Raw genomic sequence first — 22,343 nt, 5'->3', positions numbered from 1 at the left:
TATGGGCATGTTGAGCTTGTTTTAAGTGTAGCTAAATCTGCCTGAGGGGGGTTCATACTTTCTCGGGTTTATAATACCCTCAATCATACTACTGTTTAGCAAATTTTGTGTTCTTTCATTTTGGTTTCATATATGTGTACAATGCACCATTTTTTTAATTTTGAAGGCGCCATTTTTTTCAAGACGGCAGCGAACCTGCAAGCCAGAGAGTGCTAGATACTTCAGGTGGTCAAAAAATTCCATAACTCTACTACTCTCGAATACTGCTATTAAAATTCATAGTTGGTCTTGAGGTCATAAAAACTGTCAGCTTTTCATTGGTTGTTGGGGCAAAAGGAGGTGGTTGCTGGAGAAATTGTGTTCAGAGAGAGAGAGAGAGAGAAAACGGACAAATAAAGCAAATCCCTTTGTGAGCTCGCGCAAAGGCAATTGAGACGTTTCTTCGGTTTAGGATCTTGCCCAACGGAATTTCTAAATGAAACACGTCTGGTGGATTGGGGTAAAACGAATGAAAGTAGAATATGTACATATAGGTAACACGGAATAATAATGATATAAAATAATATACTCACAGGGGCGGCGATTAGGGGGGTAGGGAGGCAGTTGCCCGCCACCTTGATACGCACCCACTTGTATAATTTTAAGTGTTTAATATATTTTAAATGTCTATGATGACGTAATTTGTTTTGTTCAATTGGGTAGTCTGTTATGGTTATGGACTAACCTTAAAACATTTGGTTGTGGGTTGTTAGGAGAGAGACATGATGAATGTTGCTGGATGATGGAAGTGATTTTGGAAATGTGAACGTGTTAATTTGTGTAGTCAAGAACTATTAACTAACTAACTAACTAACTAACTCCATAGCCTTCTTAAACCCGAAGGTTCATGGCTGCAGCAACACAGGCCTTCCATCTTTCCCTATCTTGAGCAAGATCTATATACTCTTTTCCATCCCTACCGATTTCCCTTAGGTCCATCTCAACGTTGTCCCTCCATCTTCGTCTTGACCTTCCTACAGGTCTCTTACCATCAGGTTTCCCAACAAGAATCCTGTAAACTCCTCTTTCCTCTCCCATTCGTGCCACATGGCCTGCCCACCTAAGTCTTCTTGATTTAATTATTCTAATATGTCTCCTCATCCCTTTTAGGTCCAAAGATTTTCCTAAAGATCTTATTTTCAAATACTCTCAATTTATGTTCCTCTTTCAATGTAAGGGACCAAGTTTCACGTCCATATAATACTACAGGCAAAATTACGGTTTTGTATATGTTAACTTTTAGTTTCTTAAATATTAAACGAGAAGACAAAAGTTTATGAAGAGAGAAGTAACATGCATTTCCTGAATTAAGCCTACTTTTTATTTCCTCTTTAATATAATTTTCATTTGTTAATATTACTCCTAAGTATTTGAATTTGGAAACTGGTTCAAACGAGTTGTTATCAATAATTAGATTTTGATTATTACCTAACACTTGGTTTCGGCCTGTAAGCATATATTTAGTTTTCTCTTTGCTAACTTCCAAACCTATCTCTTTAGCAGTTTTGAAAAATATTTTAGCATTATTCTTAATTGTATTCACATCATCCCCCAGTAAGTCTACATCATCTGCATATGCTAACAACTGAGTCACACCATTTAATTTTAGTTCTTCTTTAGTTTCTTTTACCTTCCTAACAGAATATTCTAAGGCAAAATCAAAGAGCAATGGAGATAATGCATCTCCTTGTTTTAACCCATCATGAATTGTAAATTTGTCAGACATATTAATACCCACACGAATTTTACTTTCTGTTTCACTGGTGCATATTTTTATCATACTAACAAGATTCTTAGGTATTCCAAACTCTACTAATATATTATATAATTTATCTCTTTTGACCGAATCATATGCTTTTTTGAAATCAATGAATAGCTGATGGACATTTTGATTATATTCCCACTTTGTTTCAAGTGTCTGTCTGATGTGAAAATTTTGATCTGTAGTTGATCTGTTATGATCTTAATACAATTTTGTTTGTAATAAGGAGTTGCGAGTGCAAGTGTAATATATTAACATCAACTGACATCTATATATATTTTTGGTGTGCGAGAGTTAGTAAGGTTTACGTAAACATCCCCGTATCTGTTTTCCCACAACCTGAGGGCTTCATAGTAGGCTGATAAGTCTCATGCTCGCCGTAGAGGAATAAAAGTAAGTAGATCCATTGAGAATAAACCGGGGAACATGCCACTTTCGCCCCCACACTATGCTAAACCTTATGTACTAAGGAGAAAAGTAAACTGTCATTGCCCTCCTCCCGTTTTGGAACCAAATCGGCGCCACTGTGTACTCGTTTGAAAGCATGGTGTAACTGAAAATTTTCCAAATCTTTCTGTGTGGAGTATTTTAGTCTCCACGTTCAACTCCTTCCAATTTAAAATTATGAGTGTGCTACTAATTGCAACTACAGTATATTGAATTATCGTAACTTTTTAAATTTTATATAGCCTATAACTATAACCACGTATTGGAAGAAAAATAAAATACGGATTATTTTAATTACAGTCTAAAATTTTAAATAGAATGAAAGTTATCCAGAAAATATAGTTTACATTACGTAATCGGAGAATCATTGGAGTTATAGGAACATTTAACTTCCTTTTTTACTTCAAATGCTTATGCAGGGTGCAGCGGCGTTTACGAAATATATATAGCTCGTATATCGAAATTTCAATTTGCAATTACATGTAAAAATTGTATATTTTTAATGACCCTGTTTCCCTGTGCAAAGCACCACGCCATGAAGGCGTATAGCGGGTGTGGGGGTAACGCCCCACACTTTCTTGATCCGGTCGTGAGTGGGGGTGATGTGATCAGCATCACGCCCCTGACCGCCTTTACCCCCCAGGGTTTCCCCCAGGTACCCATGTTATTCGACGCTGGGTGGGCGCCGGGGCCGCTTCCACCGTTAGAAAAGTTCCCGGATTTGAACCGGCCGGGGATCGAACCCGGGACCTTTAGCATGGTAGTCAGACGCGTTACCGACTGAGCCACCGCGGCCACATTTTTAATGACCTTAGTATCTAATTCTACAGGAAGAAATGCTATTTAGCAGTTATTGTTTGAATATGGCCCGTGAAGAACGAGTACCGCGATGCGCCACACATTCTTCCAAGCGGTGTAGGATGCTGGTACATTACTCGTTCTGACATGTTTATTGGGATACTGGGAAGAACTTCTCTCATGCAATCCTCCAGTTAGAATCTTGTGGCAGGATGTGTTTGAATTACTTCCTGTTTCAGGAAACCTCATAAGGAGAAGTCCAAACAGGAGAAATCCGGGTACCGAGCTCAGAAACGTAACGAGACTCATGGGGGCCCGGGGCAGATTACTCGAGTAGGGCTCCCTAGTTACTCCTATGATAGTGGCATACAAAATTGCTAAATTTTAGCATATGAGGTGAAGCAAATAACATTTCCCTTTATTATGATAAAAGATGTGTTTGTTTTTTATAAAGGCTAGAGTGGCGTTATTAGTCCACTTTATGCACAGTAAGGCTACTCGGAAAAAAATAAACACTAGAAAGGATAGTACAAAATGACTAATAAAAAAGATATTGTGAAATACATTATTTACTCATTAACAAATTAAGGTTAATGATTACTTACAGCTTATGCTAGCTATAGATTAATTTATTATCAGGGAACTGATTTATATGCAGTAAAAATGTGATAAATATGTAAATACATATTTAGTTAATTTTACCAAAATATGGAGTTAAATATGAACATAAAATTGTAAAAATTTACCTTCCTACCAGCCTAACAAAAATGCCAAGAAAATCCATTATAGTCTTCCGACCTTTTGGGGACTCGGGACACCACCCCTGCTGCCCCAGTTTAGTTACGCCTCTGACCGAGCTGGCCATGGGATGTCATCGTAACAAGGAAACACCATCTGTGGAAAGGTCCGTCGGCAAGAAATCCATGCACACTCTTGATTTCAGCTATTCCACAGTTTACTATAAATGGCAACTTATGTACAGTTTAACGACACTGTTGTTACCCGCACATTGTTGCCAGTAACATCACCATTTCCTACTTAAATTATTCTATGAATGCTGCCTCACCTTGTATATTGTGTGTATAAAATATCTAGTGTAGGCATTTATGAATCTTTAGAATGTTTCACTATTTTCTTCAATCCCCATGTGCCACCTCTTCTGACATTTTCTACAGGTTACCGTGAAGAAAACTATGTTCTTTGTGAATTTCATGGGAACATGTTTTTATCTTTTTCGGAATGGCCAACTAAGCATTTCATTTTTTTAAAAAATGTACCTTCATGTTCTTCACATAAGTACTACTCTCTAGTATTTTATTTCAGAATTATTATTCAAGTTGAAATTATTGCTCATTGGCAAGACTGTACGTAAGAGTTGTGACATTAGTTTGCATTTAACGTGTAATTTCATTGTGTTTTAGTAGGATAATTTTGTATGTAAAAATGTCCCCAAATGAACCTTTCCTAACTTGTTTATCATAGTGTACGCTCGCTTGTTATTCAATTGAAAGTTCTGCTTCGCAACATAAATTTTGCCTTCAGTGAATGTCGAATAGAAATTGGTCGTTGAATATCTACATTTCTAGAAGTTAAGAAGAAAATATCAGAATACTTACTCAAGAAACGGAACTCGCTTCGTGATTGGCTCCCTGCTGGCTTTTTCGTAGTCGAAATTGTTATCAAGCAACCAAATCAGTTCTTGCATCCATGTTGTTCCTGTAAATGTACTCAAGTTAACAATGTATTCACATATGTAAGCAATGTTAAACAACAAAATTATTATAACTCATTGAAAATAATATATAATACAAGATCGTGAGTCAAAAATTAAACTTACTCTGTCAGCAAGGTGGTTATTACTAAGTAGTAAATACAAGGGTCGTTCAAGGTTGACCGGGATTTTCGTACGTAAAAAATCGATGAATAGCCGGATCATGATGAAACGATCGGGTGACGTAATGTATTCCTTCGCGAATAACTAGCGCCCGGCATGACGTATTTCGCGCATGCGCAGCAGTTGCAGCGAACATGGCGGCAAGCAGTGTGTCTGTGGTTGTGGAGCAGCGGTGTGTAATCAAATTTCTCGTGAAGGGGAAAGTGAAACCAGCTGAGATTTTCAGACGATTGCAAGCACAGTATAGTAAACAAAAGATGTCGCGGACAAGAGTGTACGAATGGTGTGAGCAGTTTCGCGAAGGACGGGAGCTGGTGACAAATGAAGCGCATGGACACATTCGCCCGACTGCAGTCACACCAGTGAATATCGCACGTGTTGAGCAAATGATTCTTGAGAACCGGCAAGTAACAGTGCGGGATATTGCTGCCGAGGTGAATATCAGTGTCGGGAGTGTTGAGACAATCATTCACGACCACTTACGCTTCCGCAAAATCTGTGCAAGGTGGGTTCCCCGCCAGCTGACATTCGATCAGAAGTGGACACGCAGGACGGTCTGTGAACAGCTTCTGAATCGGTTTCGAGCAGAAGGTGATGAATTGTTGCAATCCATCATCATGTGTGATGAAACATTGTTGCACAATTCAATCCCAGAGACCAAAAGACGCAGCATGGAGTGGCGGCATAAAGGTTCCCCGCCTCCCAAGAAAAGCAAAACGCAGCCGTCCGCTGGAAAGATCATGGCAAGTGTCTTCTGGGACATGAAGGGCGTTATCCATGTGGATTTTCTGGACAAAGGGAGCACGATTAATGCCAAGTATTACTTCACATTGTTGAGTGGTGCTGTACGAAAGTCCATTCGCAAGAAAGGACCTGGGATGTTGTCTGGAAATGTCATTCTTCTCCATGACAATGCCCGTCCTCACGCGGCCAATGTGACAACAACAACTCTGGCCGACATGCGCTGGGAAGTTCTGTCCATCCCCCCTACAGTCCGGATTTAGCCCCCAGTGATTATCATTTGTTTGCACCCCTTAAAGACCATCTGGGAGGGAAGAAATTCACGACAGACGAAGCACTGCGGAGCGATGTCCTCCAGTGGCTACGGCAACAAGCAAGGAATTCGGGAGCTGCCAGAACGATGGCAACGGTGCCTCGGTGCGCACGGAGAATACTTTGAAAAACTGACATAGTTTGGTGTTTCTTCTGCTACCTGTCCCGGTCAACATTGAACGACCCTTGTACAATAGGGACATTCCACGAAAAGAGATCCTACCCCATGTAAATTTCGAAGTCAGTCAATTTGAAAATTATTATTTTTAATGCATTAAACCTTAGAGTTTGTAAATTAATATGGTTTACTTGAAGTTCTTCATTAATTAATAGTTATTGTTAAGGTTTTTACAAGTTGTCTGAAACATACGATTTTTGCAAAGACTAACATCTTTGCAAATAAAGAACTTTCAGAAGTACTGACTCAATAATATCGGGTAATTTATTATAATAGTCATTTTTGCCATAGTGGTACTTGCTATAAATTAACAGACATTTGTTTTACATTTTATGTAATCACATTTAGGGGAGTTAAACAATTATAATATAAAAAAATATGTCACACTAGTAACAATGTTAGTTTCTTTCTTTCGTTCCTTTGCACAAAGAAAAGTTTAGAAGGAAAGTCTGTTATTACATAAATTAAGGCTAATAGTTCTCTCAGAGAAATACATTAGAAGTGTTTGAATGCATTTGTATGATACATTAAAATTGTATAATTACACACAATGATGCACTGAAATAGATAACTTTTAGCATAATTATATCCGTGCTACTGTAGTGACTGAGATTTGATTTTAAGCTCAATTGATAGGTTTTTTTTATTATGGCGGACTTTAAACCTATCGTAAGTAAAATTCGAAAAATACACTTGATATGCGGTTGATTTGTGGATGTAAGTGCTAATATTGAAATAAAATTAGATTATTGAGAAGTTTATGAACAACAATATACTGATAATATATATGTACGTACTTCACAACAAGGTCATTATTCTTTAGATGTCGTACAGAACCAGTTAAATTGTTATCTCGTTTGGTCTACTATTTTTAAAATTATTATTTTCATTTAAAACTTCACGTTGAAACAGGCCAAGAATGCCAAATCTGATAATGAATAACATTCTTATGTTACTTTAAAAGTAAACACTAAATGCATTTTGAGTGGTGTCATTAGTCATTTTTAAATATCATTTTAAGTGTATATTCTCTCAATACGTGCCACTTATGAAACATCATTAGGCCTACTTTCATTCTGAGGTTATTTTCATAGACAACATAATGATCTACTTATTGGCTTGATATTTATTTGTATTATATTTATTGGAGAGATGCTGCCATAATTTGTCACAATGGAATGGTACCACATTATGGAATGTTGTGAGCCCTGTCTTCTACCTAGTCGAATAGCCTATACTCTATCCGGTAATCTCTGGATTAAGGCCGCGCATAAAGGAAGAGAATGGGAAAGAGCGAGTGGGTGGAACGAAGCAGTACACGCTGTTGCAAACAGCTGGTAGCTGCAGTTGCTTTTCCCTCTCCACGAAATCCCGTTCCCTCTCAGATATTCTCTTTCGAGTCACTACATGTACAGTCTTGTTTTCGTTCGCTCGCTCCAGAGATGACAGGGACAGTATGCAAGAGTATGGCATAGAAGATATATTTCCAGGTGTCGAAAATAAGCATTTTAAGTTAGTGAATTACATACAGTAAAATTTTGAAAAATAAAAACCTTAGCAAGCACGAACGCAGAAAAGAACTAATTTGATAGAATTTCGGTCACGCTCCCTGTGGCCACCTGAGCAAAATGCTTTTGCGACGACACCTAGGAACAATTGAATCGGTCACACGAACAACGTTGTATTAATAAAAACTGTCAGTGAAAGAAAAAAAATAGTTATGCTTCTTTCTCATACACGTTTTCCTTAAACAGAAGCCCCGTCTAGTTCGCTCCACTTTTTGTAAGGCTGGTGCAAGGAAATGACGATCAACTAAGTAGACGAATAGCGGTGTTCAAGTTCAGAAGATTCAACAAAATGCCTCTATTCTGCTTTAAACATTCATTTGATTAGTTATCACGCACCACGAGACCATATATCACAAGCTCCACCGCTCAGAACGTGGTGCAAACGGTGCAGACGGTGCAGACACCAAATACACTACTTGACACCAAATAAACGAAGTAGACGAGTCGGTTTCATCATGTAACCAACTATACTGATCGCAGACCCACCTGGCGGCTGACCTACATAGCTCTATCCGTCCACCAATCGTCTTCGAGGTTGTGTGGTTCGATGAGTGTCAACAGCCTCAGTTGCGAAGTAAGAGCTGTAGGGGTAACGTCGCTCTCCCGTTACAACGTTGCCAAGAGTACGTCTGTTTTTGTCAGTTGTGTTTATTGGTTTTGTTGTACGTACAGTGTTCGGGTGTTTTGTGTACTAATTTTTCGTGCTTTGTGTACTATTGTACAACTTTTACCTAGTAACTGCGCTGATCAACTCTCTCTCTCTCTGCCATTTAACAGTACATTTGGCAACATACTGTGTACCCGACGCTCATTTGTTTCTTCCTGCCAGGAATCTTCGGTGCCTCGTGACTCGAAAATGTCCGATGTCAGTCGAAGAGAATTCAACTGATTGCTGATTCGTTGTTTTCCGTCTGCCAGTTGGAATTGCGAGAGACGCGTGAATGCAGAGAGTCAGAAAGTGCAGCGAATTATACCCGAATCACACGGAACTGGATTTCCAGTAGGAATGCCCTAGTTGGCGCTGGACTAGCCTCACACGATACTTGTCACCGAACTTGTTGATAGACCTTTGTTCGCATAATACATTGGCGCTGCGACGCCAAGGGTCCCGGATTCGAATCCCGCTCAGGCTTGGTTGTTTGTGGATGTCCAGTTATCAATTTCATCATTTCATCACTCATCCCCATCTTCGCAAATTAGCCAAGAGGCACAAAACGCAAAGTAAAATAAACTAAATCAATCAAACCATAAGACATTGCTTAGAGCAGACAATCTGTAAAGATGGACGAGCAATTTGAAGAATGTTGTAGGAAAACTACTGCTTTGTGCTATTATTAAAAATTAAAAAAGAAAAGTATGGACTAGAAATTTGCTCGAAAAAAATACCACGAAGAATCTTTTTGATGAACTCGGGTATGTATATTCATACATGAGATTCGGAGGAATCATTCACAAAAAAAGGTCAAACATTTAATACACTCGTAACAATAAGGATTTTCATTTTCAGCTAATCATATTTGTCACGTACACATCTCATCGCTTTACATTAATGAACTGAACCCGAATGCACTGCACGTCAACTCTTTACATTTTTATTGAGAAACTTAGAAACTAACAAAAACAGCTAACACTCGGACATCACAGACAAAAAACTCTCCTTTGAAAACTCACAGATTATCTTCACATGGCTAAATTTTGCTCCGATTGGCTGTTCCACAGAATCCAGTCGAGGAAAGCCAGTAGCAATTGGAACATGTCCTATTCCTCCAAACCAATCAAGCAGCCAGGCAGGCAGCCATCACATCCGGGCAGGTAGCCAGTTCAGCGCCAACTAACTGGATATCCAGTTAGGTATGATTCTGTCTTTAGACGGGGCTAGGAAGTTCAACGGTGCAGAGAACTCTTCAATATATTCATGTAGCATGCCACTGCTATATTCTATAAGCCGAAAACATTTTCCCCCATTTTAACGTCTCTACCGTCGCTGTAGGCAACACTGTTCGTTACAACGTTGTTCGTGTAACCAATTTAATTGTGAATAATGGAACGTCCACAAACGACTGCAAATTATCTGCAGAACAAGTCAAGGTAGATAGAGAGAACAAGTTTTGCCTAACGATAGTTAACAATACTGCACACGCCGAGGTATTCTTGATAAGACCCTTGATTAGCTTCGAACAATCTTTCCTGGAGCGTAACTTGTCAGTACTGAATGTCGCACTGCAGGTCGATTCGAAATTTCAGGAGCAACGTATCTGTCCACACATTTCGCCTTCAATTGAGTGTTTCAAGATGAATCTTGTGTTTGCATTCTTCTTAAAGTACTACTGACATTGTAATTATCTTACTTATAATTATTGTATTATTTGATTTGATTTGTATTATGTCAGGATATTTTGTATTATTATTTCCCGTCATAATCCTTTTTCCGAAAAAAATAATCCATCCCTATGTCAAAGTTATTGGCTAGAAGTTTGGGAATTCTATAGTCATTGATGATATGCAGGAGACTCGCGATTAACCGAGTCCCGATTAACCAATTAGTCCGGGTTAACAGAGGGAGTGGTTGGAAAACATCGCGCTTCACAACGCACCCCCTGTTTGTTACTACTAGTAAGTTGGAGTCAAGTCACCGTCGTTACATTGTTGGTTTATCCGATTGTTACGGTGGTGTTTAAATCTGTGTAGGCCTATTCTAAGCGAGTAATGTAGTAGGAATGGCACACGGAAAAGGTGTGTGGATTCTCTGGAAACAACATTCAACACAATAAAAAGGTTGGATAAAGGTGAGTCTATTAAAAAGGTTGCTGCTGATTATGGAGTCGGGGAAGTGACTGTTGGAGATTGAAGACGTAAGCGGAAGGACATTGAAAAGTGGGTGAGTCAAATTGTGAGCGGGGGCAGTGGTTTAGCGCGGAAAACGATGAAGAAATTGAATCTGAGCAGTCCAAAAAACTATGAAAGACTTTTTGGTTTGATTTGGTTTGAGTTGCTGTTTTAAGTCCACTTTATGCACAGTAAGGCTAATCGGGACTGGACCTACAATTTAAAGTGGGATCCGAACAACTTGTGCCTCCACCGGGTATCGAACCCGGGACCCCTCGATTACAAGGCAATGACGCTCCCACTGCACCATGGGGGAGGCCCTAAAAAATACTTTTGGAAAAAGTAATCTTCTCATTTATGTTGTACTAGTAATAAATAATTACTATACAGTTTCAAGTCTTGTTTCGTCATTTAAGACCTATTAGCACATTATCTCCGCATTATCCGAGCTTTTTCCGTATCCGAGGTAGTCTCGGTCCCAATTAGCTCGGATAGTCGCGAGTCTACTGTGTAATGTAAAATGATTCGGTGTCATCTTTTAGCATCTTGTGAAATTAAAACTCACGATTTTGTGGATCCGTGTCAAAAGTACAGAATGTCATTCAATACCATCCTGATACCATAAAGTCAAGAAAAATTGTTGAACCATGTAATTCAATTACATCTGGGAGGTTGTCTAATTAATATGAGAACAATTTTTCAGATTTCTAATGCTAAAATGATACTTCTAAAATGGCAACTTATATCATATCTCGTGACCTATATTATGGAGTCTTCTAAACTATATTAATTAAACATTGAACATTTTTCTTTAACTGCCGTCCTTTCCATAGTGCCTTACACTCAAAAAGCCTTACGATTTTCTTAAGTTTTCGACTGGAACTAATGACACTAACGAGGTCGTGGTATCCTTTCAAATAGCGTTGTAAAAACCCTGCATGGGGCTTCATATGAAGAACTGCAAGTGCCAGAGTGTTGCAACTTTCAATGACAAAACATTGGTAACAAATCTATATTTTATAATCTATGGAACACATTTGTATTTTGTTTAAGACAGTTACAAGGAAACCCAAAATTGTAGCTACGTTTTTCAACCTGGAATAAAACATAATTTGTCCCTGCATGAAAACCTTAAACACGAGACCATGCTTCATGTATTTTATATTTTCGAGTGCAAGGCTTTGCCTTCAGATGATAACTCAAAAGCCACCCACTTCCACGTAGTACACAGCTGTAATTCAATCTTGCAGGCTAACAAGGTCTTAGCGCCTGTATGAACCTCTCTGGTGTACTGCATTCACATTTGTAGTCTCAGTTATTAGCATAGGCAAAGAAATTTTAGTCTCAAGATATTTTATTGCTTTTAGGCTCTGTCAGGGGTTTGTCTTCCACAATGAGTTTTAATTAATTAAGTTGGTGTTTTAAGTTCACTTTATACACAGTAAGGCTAATTGGGACTGGACCTACAGTTTAAAGTGGGATCCGAACCACTATGTACCTCCACCTGGTATCGAACCAGGGACCTCTTCATTACAAGGCGATTACGCTGTCACTGTGCCATCGGGGAGGCCCAAAGAGTTTTAATTCAGAAGGTATGTTTTACAAGCCCTGTCCTTCATGTAGTTATTGATAAGGGGCTTCTCCCTGTATATTTTGACGCAAATAGCTGTCGTAGCGAGCCACTCAAAAACATTTCAATTTCAATTATTCCCATGCATATTTATGACAAGAAATGCTGTTTTTTCAGAAGCCTGTTATGTTTGCTGCAAATATATTTCAAATGCTTCCAAGGATATTAACGAACTTCATCATTGATATGTAAAAACAATACAGCTAATAACCAGTGGCGTAGCGTTATAGTACGCCCGTACGCCCGGCGTTCCCAGATTTAAAATTTCAAAAATGCGTAAATGCTGTGAATATAAAGTAAAACTTGACTAATTCCATATATGTTTGACCTTCATGGCATTATAATAGCTATTTTTCGCTATCCGCTTGCAACGCTCCACTCACAACACTCGTTCTAGCATCGCTTTTCAATGCCTTTCCCGGCCAGACACCGAGCAGGTTCGGCGTAAAAGACTCTATATTCCTTGCTGCCTTTCTGGAGGGAAAGCTTCGATGTCTACATCACGCGCGTAAATGCTCTCTCGTACGCCAGCGTACGGAGCTGCAGCAGAGGTCTACCGTGATTGGTTCATGTGACCCTTCCTGCCTTCTGAAGCAGACGACAGCTGTAGAATTCCTACCTGGTTCTTCGCGCTCAGTCAACTCGTGTTACGTGATGCTACAATACGCAATATTGACTGACGTAACTTTACCAATCTCAAATATACCGCTTCTTAATGATCACTGCATTGTATAATTTATCGCACGAACAGCGATGTGCATTTGAAACGAAAAGATCAACACAGTTTTTGTCAAATAAGTTGGTGAAGTCCTCGTGGTAGAAATTCAGCCTGTGGCTGCTCTACTACTTAACCCGCAAAACTATTATTTTTTTATTGTTATTATTTTTTTGTTATTATCTAACTGCTTAATATTGTGTCAATGGAAATGTTTACCATTCATTTGAAAACTCTTAACATCGAATGGTCTCTGGACAAAATTATTTTAAAATGTTTATTAGCATTCTCAAGATGTAATAAACAGTGGTCTGAATTACTAATCGGCACTGCTACGTCAGTAGAGTGTACGATATTTGGATCATCCACTCTGCTTTTCACAGTGCGCCAAGACGACAGAGGTCCCTGGTCCGAATCCCGGCGTAAGCACGGGTGTTGTTTGTCAGTGTCCCTTCATCAATATCATCACTCATATTCATATTCGCAATTAATCAAAAGTAATAGAAAAGCGAAGTAAAATAAACCAAATCAATCAGTAGTTGGATCATCCACAACAATGACGTCTACTGTTGTGCAGAGGCGCTTGTGATTCAGGTAGGTTTTTTAATGACTTGCGTCATGCAGAAATATATAAAAAAAGGTATAAAACACCAGAATTCAAAACATTTGTGGCATAGTGAGGCATCTAATTTTCTAGCTAAAACATGCATGGATGATGTTTTATTGAAAACCCAGCTGACTTCAGGCAAATAAACAATACCTGTGGCGACTAATTCCATAAGTAAATTATTAAGCAAAAAAGGGCCGACCCTTCCTTCGGACTTGGCGTTCCCACCCGAAATACCCATGCTACGCCACTGTAAATAACCCCGTGAAAGAAACACTGTATAAAAACTAGAAATTATATGAGAAATTGCATTACATTATATAACGAAGAAACGCAGAACTTTGGAGTAAACTGCTTGACATACCGGATCTAGGAAATGTAGCAATCCACACGTCGTCCTTTCTCGGCTGGAAGTTATAGATCTTGGCGGCAATCTCTCTGTATCCCCAAGGCAGCAGCCACTTCTCGGGACCAACCTGAAGCCATCCTTTTCTCTCCCCTTGAAAATCCCTGAGGAGCTGCTGATTGGCCTGCGGATCCAAGTCCTTTATTTCATGAGGAAATGACATCTCTCCTGTGCTACAGAGGGAAGAAGAGACACATAGAACCTCAGATACTTGTATGAATGATAAGTATGAATAATGCACGAGTTATAATTTTTAGGTGCGTCCGCACATATGACCATTTTGCACCATTCAGAGTGTACGAAGAAAAGTCCTTTTACGTAAAGTATGGGTGTATAGAGCCCATTGCGAAAGTTTAAAAATGCAATACTGTACGAAAGCATTTTGTACAAAAACCATAAATGGGAATGAAGAACATAGTTCAGACTATTCACACTTCGTCACTACAAAGATAAAATATACTAACCTTGTAATAAATACCACAACAAAGGTTTGTTCCAAGTTCATTTCTTACTGAGATAGGCCATTTGAGACTGTGCTTTGGTTCAAGCATCCGACCACCGAAATGTTATCTTACTTTGATTTGAACCAGACAAGAAATAGTCTGAGCTAAAGCCATAAGTCATGAAACATGAGTACAAGTAGAGGACTACTCCGCAGATAATACACTTTATTCAAACAATCCATTCAAACATAGGAGAAATGATACTATTCAATAAAAAATTGAAAGTTTAGTAAGGAACTGTTACACTGGTTAGTAAACACAAGAATAACTAAAACCAGGAAATAAGTAATTGTAGAAAAACTAGTAATCGGTGATGGTGATATATTACTTCGCCTTGTAATCAAGGGGTCCTGGGTTCGTTACCCGGTGGAGGTACACAGTGACTCGGATCCCACTTTAAATTGTAGCTCCAGTCCAGATTAGCCTTACTCTGCACAAAGTGGACTTAAAACACGAAATCAAACAAACAATAAGAGAAGTTGACAAATTCCTTTCAACTCGCATGAAACTTACAAGTCATAACTCAACTTTGATCCGACACTCTCCCTGTAATCAACCCATAGACACAACATTATACACAGCGATAGCCTATGCATGGTGGATAATCTAAAATAATTAACAAAAGACAACTACAAAGTACACATTACCTCGAAACAACTCCAGCTAGATTGCTCCTGAACATCTAATTGCAGTGTCTTTCGCTATCGTTTATTACACAAACTTCTTAACGCGCAGAGTCCATAGTGTCATATGTATTTTGTTTACATAGACGAGATAAGATATTTCTGCACGTGTAGTCGCACTTCATTTCTGACAAAGGATTTCTTCACGTGTGTGATATAGCATTCTTGGAAAATTCAATATTAACATACTCATGGCCATTTTTAAAAAATGGCAGTAAGGTGATTTTACTTGTAAAATTGAATAGAGGCAGATTTGATTGAAGATTAGGCACACACAGGAGATGTACTACGTATAAATTTTCAGCGAAAACAGGTAAAACAGCGATAGCGAAAAATCAGGCGATGCCAGGCCGGCTCGGTAGCTCAGTGGTTAAAGCAATGGAACGGTATGTCAGAGACGCAGTTTTGAGTCCTGGTCGAGCCTGCATTTTTCGCTGAAAATTTCTACGTAGGTAGATTTGACGTTGTAAATTCTTCCCAGAGACCCTTTTTAGTTATGTTATTATAATAATTCACTATGTTCCATAATACCTTGTCTATTTTTATGTACTATAATAAACTTGACTCAGTTTATAGATGTTTTGACAATGAAATCACATACTCGCCACTGAGTGTCCCTAGAATACACCATGTATCCACTTTCACAATTCCAGCTCCCCTCCTAAAAAAAAAGTCAGCTGATGCCGATGCCACCGATACCAAAGTTCCAGGGTTTGAGTCGTAAGCAGTGGCTTGAGGTGACATTTTCCGTTGGGGAAGGAGATCCCGAATTTTTTTTTTTTTAAAAAAAAAACAAGAATTCATTGCTTCTGTATGGTACGTTATACTTAAAAAAATGAGCACTGGGTAAGTTTCTTATATCCGGAAAACGGCTGAAATTTGCTAGTTCATTTATTTTCAATATTCGTAATTACGTATTCTACATTATAGTGGCCGCGGTGGCTCAGTCGGTAACGCGTCTGACTACCATGCTAAAGGTCCCGGGTTCGATCCCCGGCCGGTTCAAATCCGGGAACTTTTCTAACGGTGGAAGCGGCCCCGGCGCACACCCAGCGTCGAATAACATGGGTACCTGGGGGAAACCCTGGGGGGTAAAGGCGGTCAGGGGCGTGATGCTGATCACATCACCCCCACTCACGATCGGATCAAGAAAGTGTGGGGCGTTACCCCCACACCCCCTATACGCCTTCATGGCGTGGTGCTATGCACAGGGGAACACTTTACCTTTTTTTTACGTATTCTACATTAAGAAACATTGTTGAAGGTGGCATTTCGCATATTTCACGGGAATAAGCTATATTTTCGACATATCGAGTAAGTTTTCTTGGTTGTTCCTTCCCTTCCGTAACTGTGGCGGTCACAGTTTCACTACCGTAGTCGGCATGCAGTGTTTCCACCCCACTCCACCCAAAAATACCTACGTAGCCCCACGAACCATTCATGCATAGCCCCACGAACCATTTCCGGTAAGGGTAGGTTAGGTTGGGTCACGTTTAGGTTACAATAGTTAAAAATTGGTTTAGAAAAAAAATGCGTAGCCGCACACAACATTCTCGCAAAGCCCCACGAACCATTGACACATAGCCCCACAAACCATTTGCGGAAACGTACCTTCTTCAGTTACAAAAACACATGTTTGGAAACACTGACCGGGAATGACCGGGATTACGTCATCAGACACAGGCAACATCCGGCTGGAAGGAAATGGATGCAACAGCTTTCGTGCATGGGTCACACATTTATATCGAAAAATACATGCTTTACCGGCAGAATTCAATAAACGATGTGAGAAAACACTTCCCCCAACTTCGACAACTATAAAGAAACTGCATTCGGTAAGTAATTTCTCCTGTAAATTTGAAGAAATCCGTTTTCCGGATATAAGAAATTACCCGGTGGAGACACCAAATACACTACTTGACATCAAATCAAACTAGTAGACGAGTCGGTGTTGAGAGAGTGAAAAAATACAGCGAACTAAAAGGGGCTTGACTCCGCCCCCTCCTTCCTATCCTTCTGCACAATTTTGCTCCGTGATCGAGTATAGAAAATGTTCAAAAATAGCAGTGAATTGCATTTCACGTTACACTTACCTTTTTCGTTTTATTTCTCACTTGTTGCACTGTACTCTTTCTCAAGCAGAATGAAACAAGCGCCCTTTTCCTTGCTGCGAGTTAGGACTGACTGACCTTGACAGATTACACAACACCCGCGGGAATACAAACAGAAATACTGCAGCCTAGTGTTGCCATATGAAAGAACGTTTCCCTAGACACAGGGAAATTCGTGCATGCCTAGCCGGATTCGTGTATAATGGATGTTACGTCACATGAGCGATAAACGTTCACAGGGCGTAGAGAACGTGAAAAAACATTTATTTCCTCAATGAAGAATGTGACAAGTAGCATTGTGTGTGCGTGTGTGTGTGTGTGAGGTGATAAATGAGTTATCTGAAGGAGAAAGCAATATAGAGTAACCACAAGGAAAATAACCTTCGGCTAAAAGTTCACCCTCCCCTCCATCGGTTCAACTCGGGCCATAAGGAAGCATGTTCCACTCTGTCCCTCCCCTCCACGCGGGAGGACGATGCACGTGAGTTGCGGATCTACGCAGGCTCCTTTGCATGTGGTTCCACTATACCAGTGTTGCCAGTGTCTTCATCCTGACAGTGCCTGTATTTTCCATAGCGTATTGCCATTTTAAGAAATTTATTTGACCCCAAAAGTAAATGCCAGTGGCAATCACAAAGCCATTTCGTTGGGTTGCATACATAAAGCAAGGGATCCTTCCCGATCGCTTAGTGGTAACGTTGTCGCCTTGTAACCAAGGGATCCCGGGTTCGATACCTGGTGGAGGCACATATGGCACAGCGGTTCGGATCCCACTTTAAACTGTAGATCCAGTCCAGATTAGCCTTTCTGTACATAAAGTGGACTTAAAACAATAATTCAATCAATTTAAAACAGTTATCATTTATCAACTATTTGTAGCATCGAAATAAGGCCTCTACACTCTGTCCCGGAAATATGTGAAGCAAGCAATATATATTTATAGTCTCAAATACAATTTATAGCTGAGGGGTCCCGGGTTCGATACCCGGTGGAGGCACAAGTGGTTCGGATCCCACTTTAAACTGTAGGTCTAGTCCCGATTAGCCTTACTGTGCATAAAGTGGACTTAAAACAGCAACTCAAACAATTTATAGCTTTTATCTCATATATCTAGAATTAAATTTTGTATACATATAAATGAATTCAAACTTGAACTTTTGCTTTGTATTGATTATTGCTGTTTCTTATTTAAATAGTGGTATTTGTATAATTTCTTTATTATTCTCAAGCTTTTATAGTTTGTTAGGCCTACTTGTTTATTTTTTGTTACTTCTGTCCTTTAGTTTTCTCCTCTGTTCAAAATATGTAATATATGTATGTTATTTTTTGTATTTGTGTAACTTTTGTATTTGTATAACTTATTGTATTCGTATTTATCTAAGGTTTTGTGTAATAACTACTATGTGTTTGTATCATGTATTACGTATTTATGTAAATTATATTGTATATAGCAAATTGTAATGCCTATTGTAATTGGAGCATTCGCTCTGTTATAGGCGACTGGTTAATAAATAAATAAATAAATAAAGGTCTCGCATAACAGTAGAGAAGGGGAGAAAATGAGTGAGCGGAGAAAAGCATTGCGCTCTGCTCCAAACAACTAGCACCGGCAGCCACGTTTTCCCTTCCACGTACTCTCACCCCCTCTCAATTTTCGAGTCCGCTACAGTGTTGCCACAATCTCAGGGCACAATTTCCCTTTCCTTTTTCAATTTCCCCTTTTTGGACCAAAATTTTCCCTTCAGCTAAAGAAATAATAATAGTAATTATTATTATTAATATTATTATTAGCAGGAGCAGCAGTAGTAGTAAGATTTCCGTTGGTCAATCTTTGTATGAATAAAAATGTTACACACATCGCTTTCTAGTCAAATGTTTTGAATCTTGGTCAGGAATCCATTAAATCGTTAATCCTCATCGTTACAATTATCCGAAGATACAGAAAAGCGACGTACAATAAACTTAAAATAAATATAAATAGATACGGGAGTAGAAATAAGAAGGAACAGAAAAAATCAAAATGTGAAAATGAAATTGGAGCTTAACATAAACTGCAATAATGTAGAGTCAGAAGTCTTGAAATTGTGTTTTTTTAAATTTCGGTACGAATATCCCTGCAAAAGGGAACTTTCCCTTCAAGTGGCAACACTGGTTCGCTAGAGTGATTGATTGAGTTGGTGCCTTAAGTCCATTTTATGCACAGTAATGCTAATCGGGACTGGACCTACAGTTTAAAGTATGATCCGAACCACTACGTGCCTCCATCAGGTATCGAACCCAGGACCCTTAATCCCGTCGAGTCAGTACTTGAGCAGACACTTGTGTTCCATATCTTGCTCCTTATATTCCCGGGACTGAATGCACAAGTAAACCGTTGCTAAGGAAGTTTTTCGCTCTGATGTTTTCTACACGCAGAAAAAGAACTCGGTATTGTACAGTCACGGACACTGCTGGGTTGTAATGATTTAATTGAAAGTCAATGGTGTTTTTACAACCCAGAAGTGTCCGTGACTATACAACGACACCATGTGTATTTGTACTCAGAACAAATATAAGTACACCGAACGGCAAAAGAAACAGTAGGTGAATTGTCCATCACAATTTTCATTCTGTCTGTATTGCACAATATGATGATAATGAATTGAAATAAAGACGTCAAGAAGCAGAGGGCAATGCCTGTTTCGCACCAACATAATTATATTCCTTAAAGCAACACAGGATGTAGAATAAAAAGTAATGAAAATAGCGATGGGAAATATGCCTACCATTATCTTTGCCGTTGACTGTACCACACTAAATTACAATATACAGAGTCGCGATTGATTGATTGATTTGGCGTTTTATGTCCACTTTGTGCACAGTAAGGCTAATGGAGACTGGACCTACAGTTTAAAGTGGGATCCGAACCACTATGTGCTTCCATCTGGTATTGAACCCTGGACCCATTGATTACAAGACGACGACGCTACCACTGCACCATCGGGGAGGCCCTATACAGAGTCGCGAAAATTATGTTCATATTACAATACACTGTGTTCTGTCTATTAAATGTACACCCAACGGCGAAAGAAACAGTAAGCGAATTGTCCACCACCGTTTTCATTTGGTCTGTATTACACAATGTGATCACAATGAATTGAAATAATGACGTCAATAAGCAGAGAACAATGCTTGCTTCGCACCAACATACAGGTAATGGACAAAATAATATGAACACCTTGGTTTGCAAAGTCCTACGTATATACGCCTTCGTGGAAAAGGAACAACACTCAGCAGAGATTTCAACCATCTAGTGGCGATGAAAGCAAACATATCAGTCTATCAGAAGCTGGTGTGAGAGTTGCATGCGAGCAGTCAGCTATCCGTCAAATGCAGGTATGTCTGACCTATCAGATTTCAAAAGAGGCATGATCATAGGAGCCCGCCTGGCTGGAGCATCTGTGACAAAAACAGCTACACTTGTTGGTGTAGCACGGAGCACAGTGTCAACTGTTCTGACAGCCTACAGACAACATGGAAAGACAACGTCTGCAAAGGAGAATAGTGGGCGAAAAACAAAGTTATCCAACAGGGATCGACGTGTGTTGAAGCGAATAGTGACTCGAAAGCACAAGACAACACTGTCCCAGATAACCGCAGAGATGAACAATCACCTCCAGGACCCTGTATCAACGAAAACCATTCAAAGGGAGCTGCATTCTGTGAACATTCATGGCAGAGTTGCCATCCCCAAACCGTCGGTGACTCCACGTAATGCAGTGACACGAAGAAGGTGGTGCCAAGAGCACAAGAATTGGACACAGCAGCAATGGGAACATGTGATATGGTCAGACGAATCGTCTTTCACATTATTTCAGACCACAGGACGTGTTTATGTGTGGAGAACTCCTCCTGAAGCATTTGATATTGACTGCTTAGTGCCTACCGTGAAATATGGTGGGGGTCTGTGATGGTTTGGGGGGCTATATCTTGGAATGGTGTTGGCCCACTTGTCGTCCTGCGTGGGAGAATCAACGCAGAGAAGTACTACACCATCCTGGGTGACCACCTCCATCCCATGGTTCAGACTTTGTTTCCCGATGCATGCCCCATCTTCCAAGATGATAACGCCCCCTATTCACACTGCTAGGTGCGTTGATGCATGGTTTGATGAGCACAGTGATGAGGTAGAACATCTGATCTGGTGTCCACAGTCCCCCGATCTTAACATCATTGAGCCTTTGTGGGGTATTTTGTAGGCCAAAGTGCGTAATCGGTTTCCACCTCCAATGACACTTTCGGAACTTGAGACTGTTTTGTGCGAGGAGTGGCTACGTATTCCAGTTCACACTGTACAGGACCTTTATTTGTCTATCCCACGTAGGATACAAGCTGTCATTCAGGGAAAGGGGGGGGGGGGGGGCAACCCCCTACTAATACAAGTTTTCTGCAATTGCATTGGTGTTCATATTATTTTGTTTATTACCTGTAGTTTCATTCCTTAAAACAACACAGGATGTAGAATAAAAAAGTAATTAAAATAGAGGTGGACAATTTGCCTACCATTATCTTTACTGTACGTTAGTCCAGTGGAGCAACTACAGGGGGGAGGGGCATTGCTCCCCCAATCTTCGACGGAAGTAAATTCTAGGAGGGGCAAGGGGGGCAAACATTGACGACCAAGGGCACCTGTAGGGGGGCAAACATTGACGACCAAGAGCACCTTTAGGGGGGCAAAGGGAAGAATTCTCCCCTTCTATTTCAAATTTTATGCAAAGAATACATTTCGTAAAATGTTCTTGCTCAGTTTCGTCAAGTTCAGAGCCGTAGCTAGGTGGCGGCACGAGTCGGCCATGGGTGCCGAATTATCTAAATGAAAAGAAGTTGTGACAGAGAAAATGCCTTGGCACCCCGTGATATTATTTGCGCCCTTATGGGGGCACAATATGGGGGGGGGGGGGCAAACACTGACGGCCAAAGGCATCTGCAGGGGTGCACAGAGAAGCAATTGCTCCCTTCGATTTCGAATTTTATGCAAATAAAAGTACATTTCTTAAAATTTTCTTGCTCGCTTCGCTCGCAATGTGATTCTTTTTTGTGATCTAATGTATTTAGATAAATAATACGTGTTGTATATAACATAA

At 39.8% G+C, this 22,343-nt stretch overlaps 1 protein-coding gene across 3 annotated transcripts in view; it reads right to left on the bottom strand.

Moving 5' to 3' along the window:
* Positions 1 to 17,323, bottom strand: part of LOC146005268 (sulfotransferase 1 family member D1-like) — a 37,544-nt gene extending 20,221 nt beyond the window's left edge. For 2 of the 3 annotated variants that reach the window (XR_014444000.1, XM_083144380.1), the window contains exons 1-3: positions 15,074 to 15,128; positions 13,882 to 14,096; positions 4,663 to 4,762 (exon numbers count right to left, since the gene is read on the bottom strand). Coding sequence is in view for 2 of the 3 variants with exons in the window: in XM_083144380.1 (XP_083000506.1) it covers positions 4,663 to 4,762; positions 13,882 to 14,096; positions 15,074 to 15,108 (350 nt within the window). In the remaining variant the exon portion in view is untranslated. Of the gene's footprint in view, positions 1 to 4,662; positions 4,763 to 13,881; positions 14,097 to 15,073; positions 15,129 to 17,202 lie in introns of those variants that run through there. The other variant, XM_083144381.1, reaches the window with a different exon arrangement.
* Between the last annotated feature and the right edge of the window lie 5,020 nt (positions 17,324 to 22,343).

Source organism: Lepisma saccharinum, chromosome 23, assembly GCF_977018435.1.
Source record: "Lepisma saccharinum chromosome 23, izLepSacc3.1, whole genome shotgun sequence".
In the NCBI taxonomy this organism is placed as follows: domain Eukaryota; kingdom Metazoa; phylum Arthropoda; class Insecta; order Zygentoma; family Lepismatidae; genus Lepisma; species Lepisma saccharinum.
Note: the sequence above shows the minus strand (reverse complement) of the source record. Positions and strands in the feature narration are given on the sequence as shown.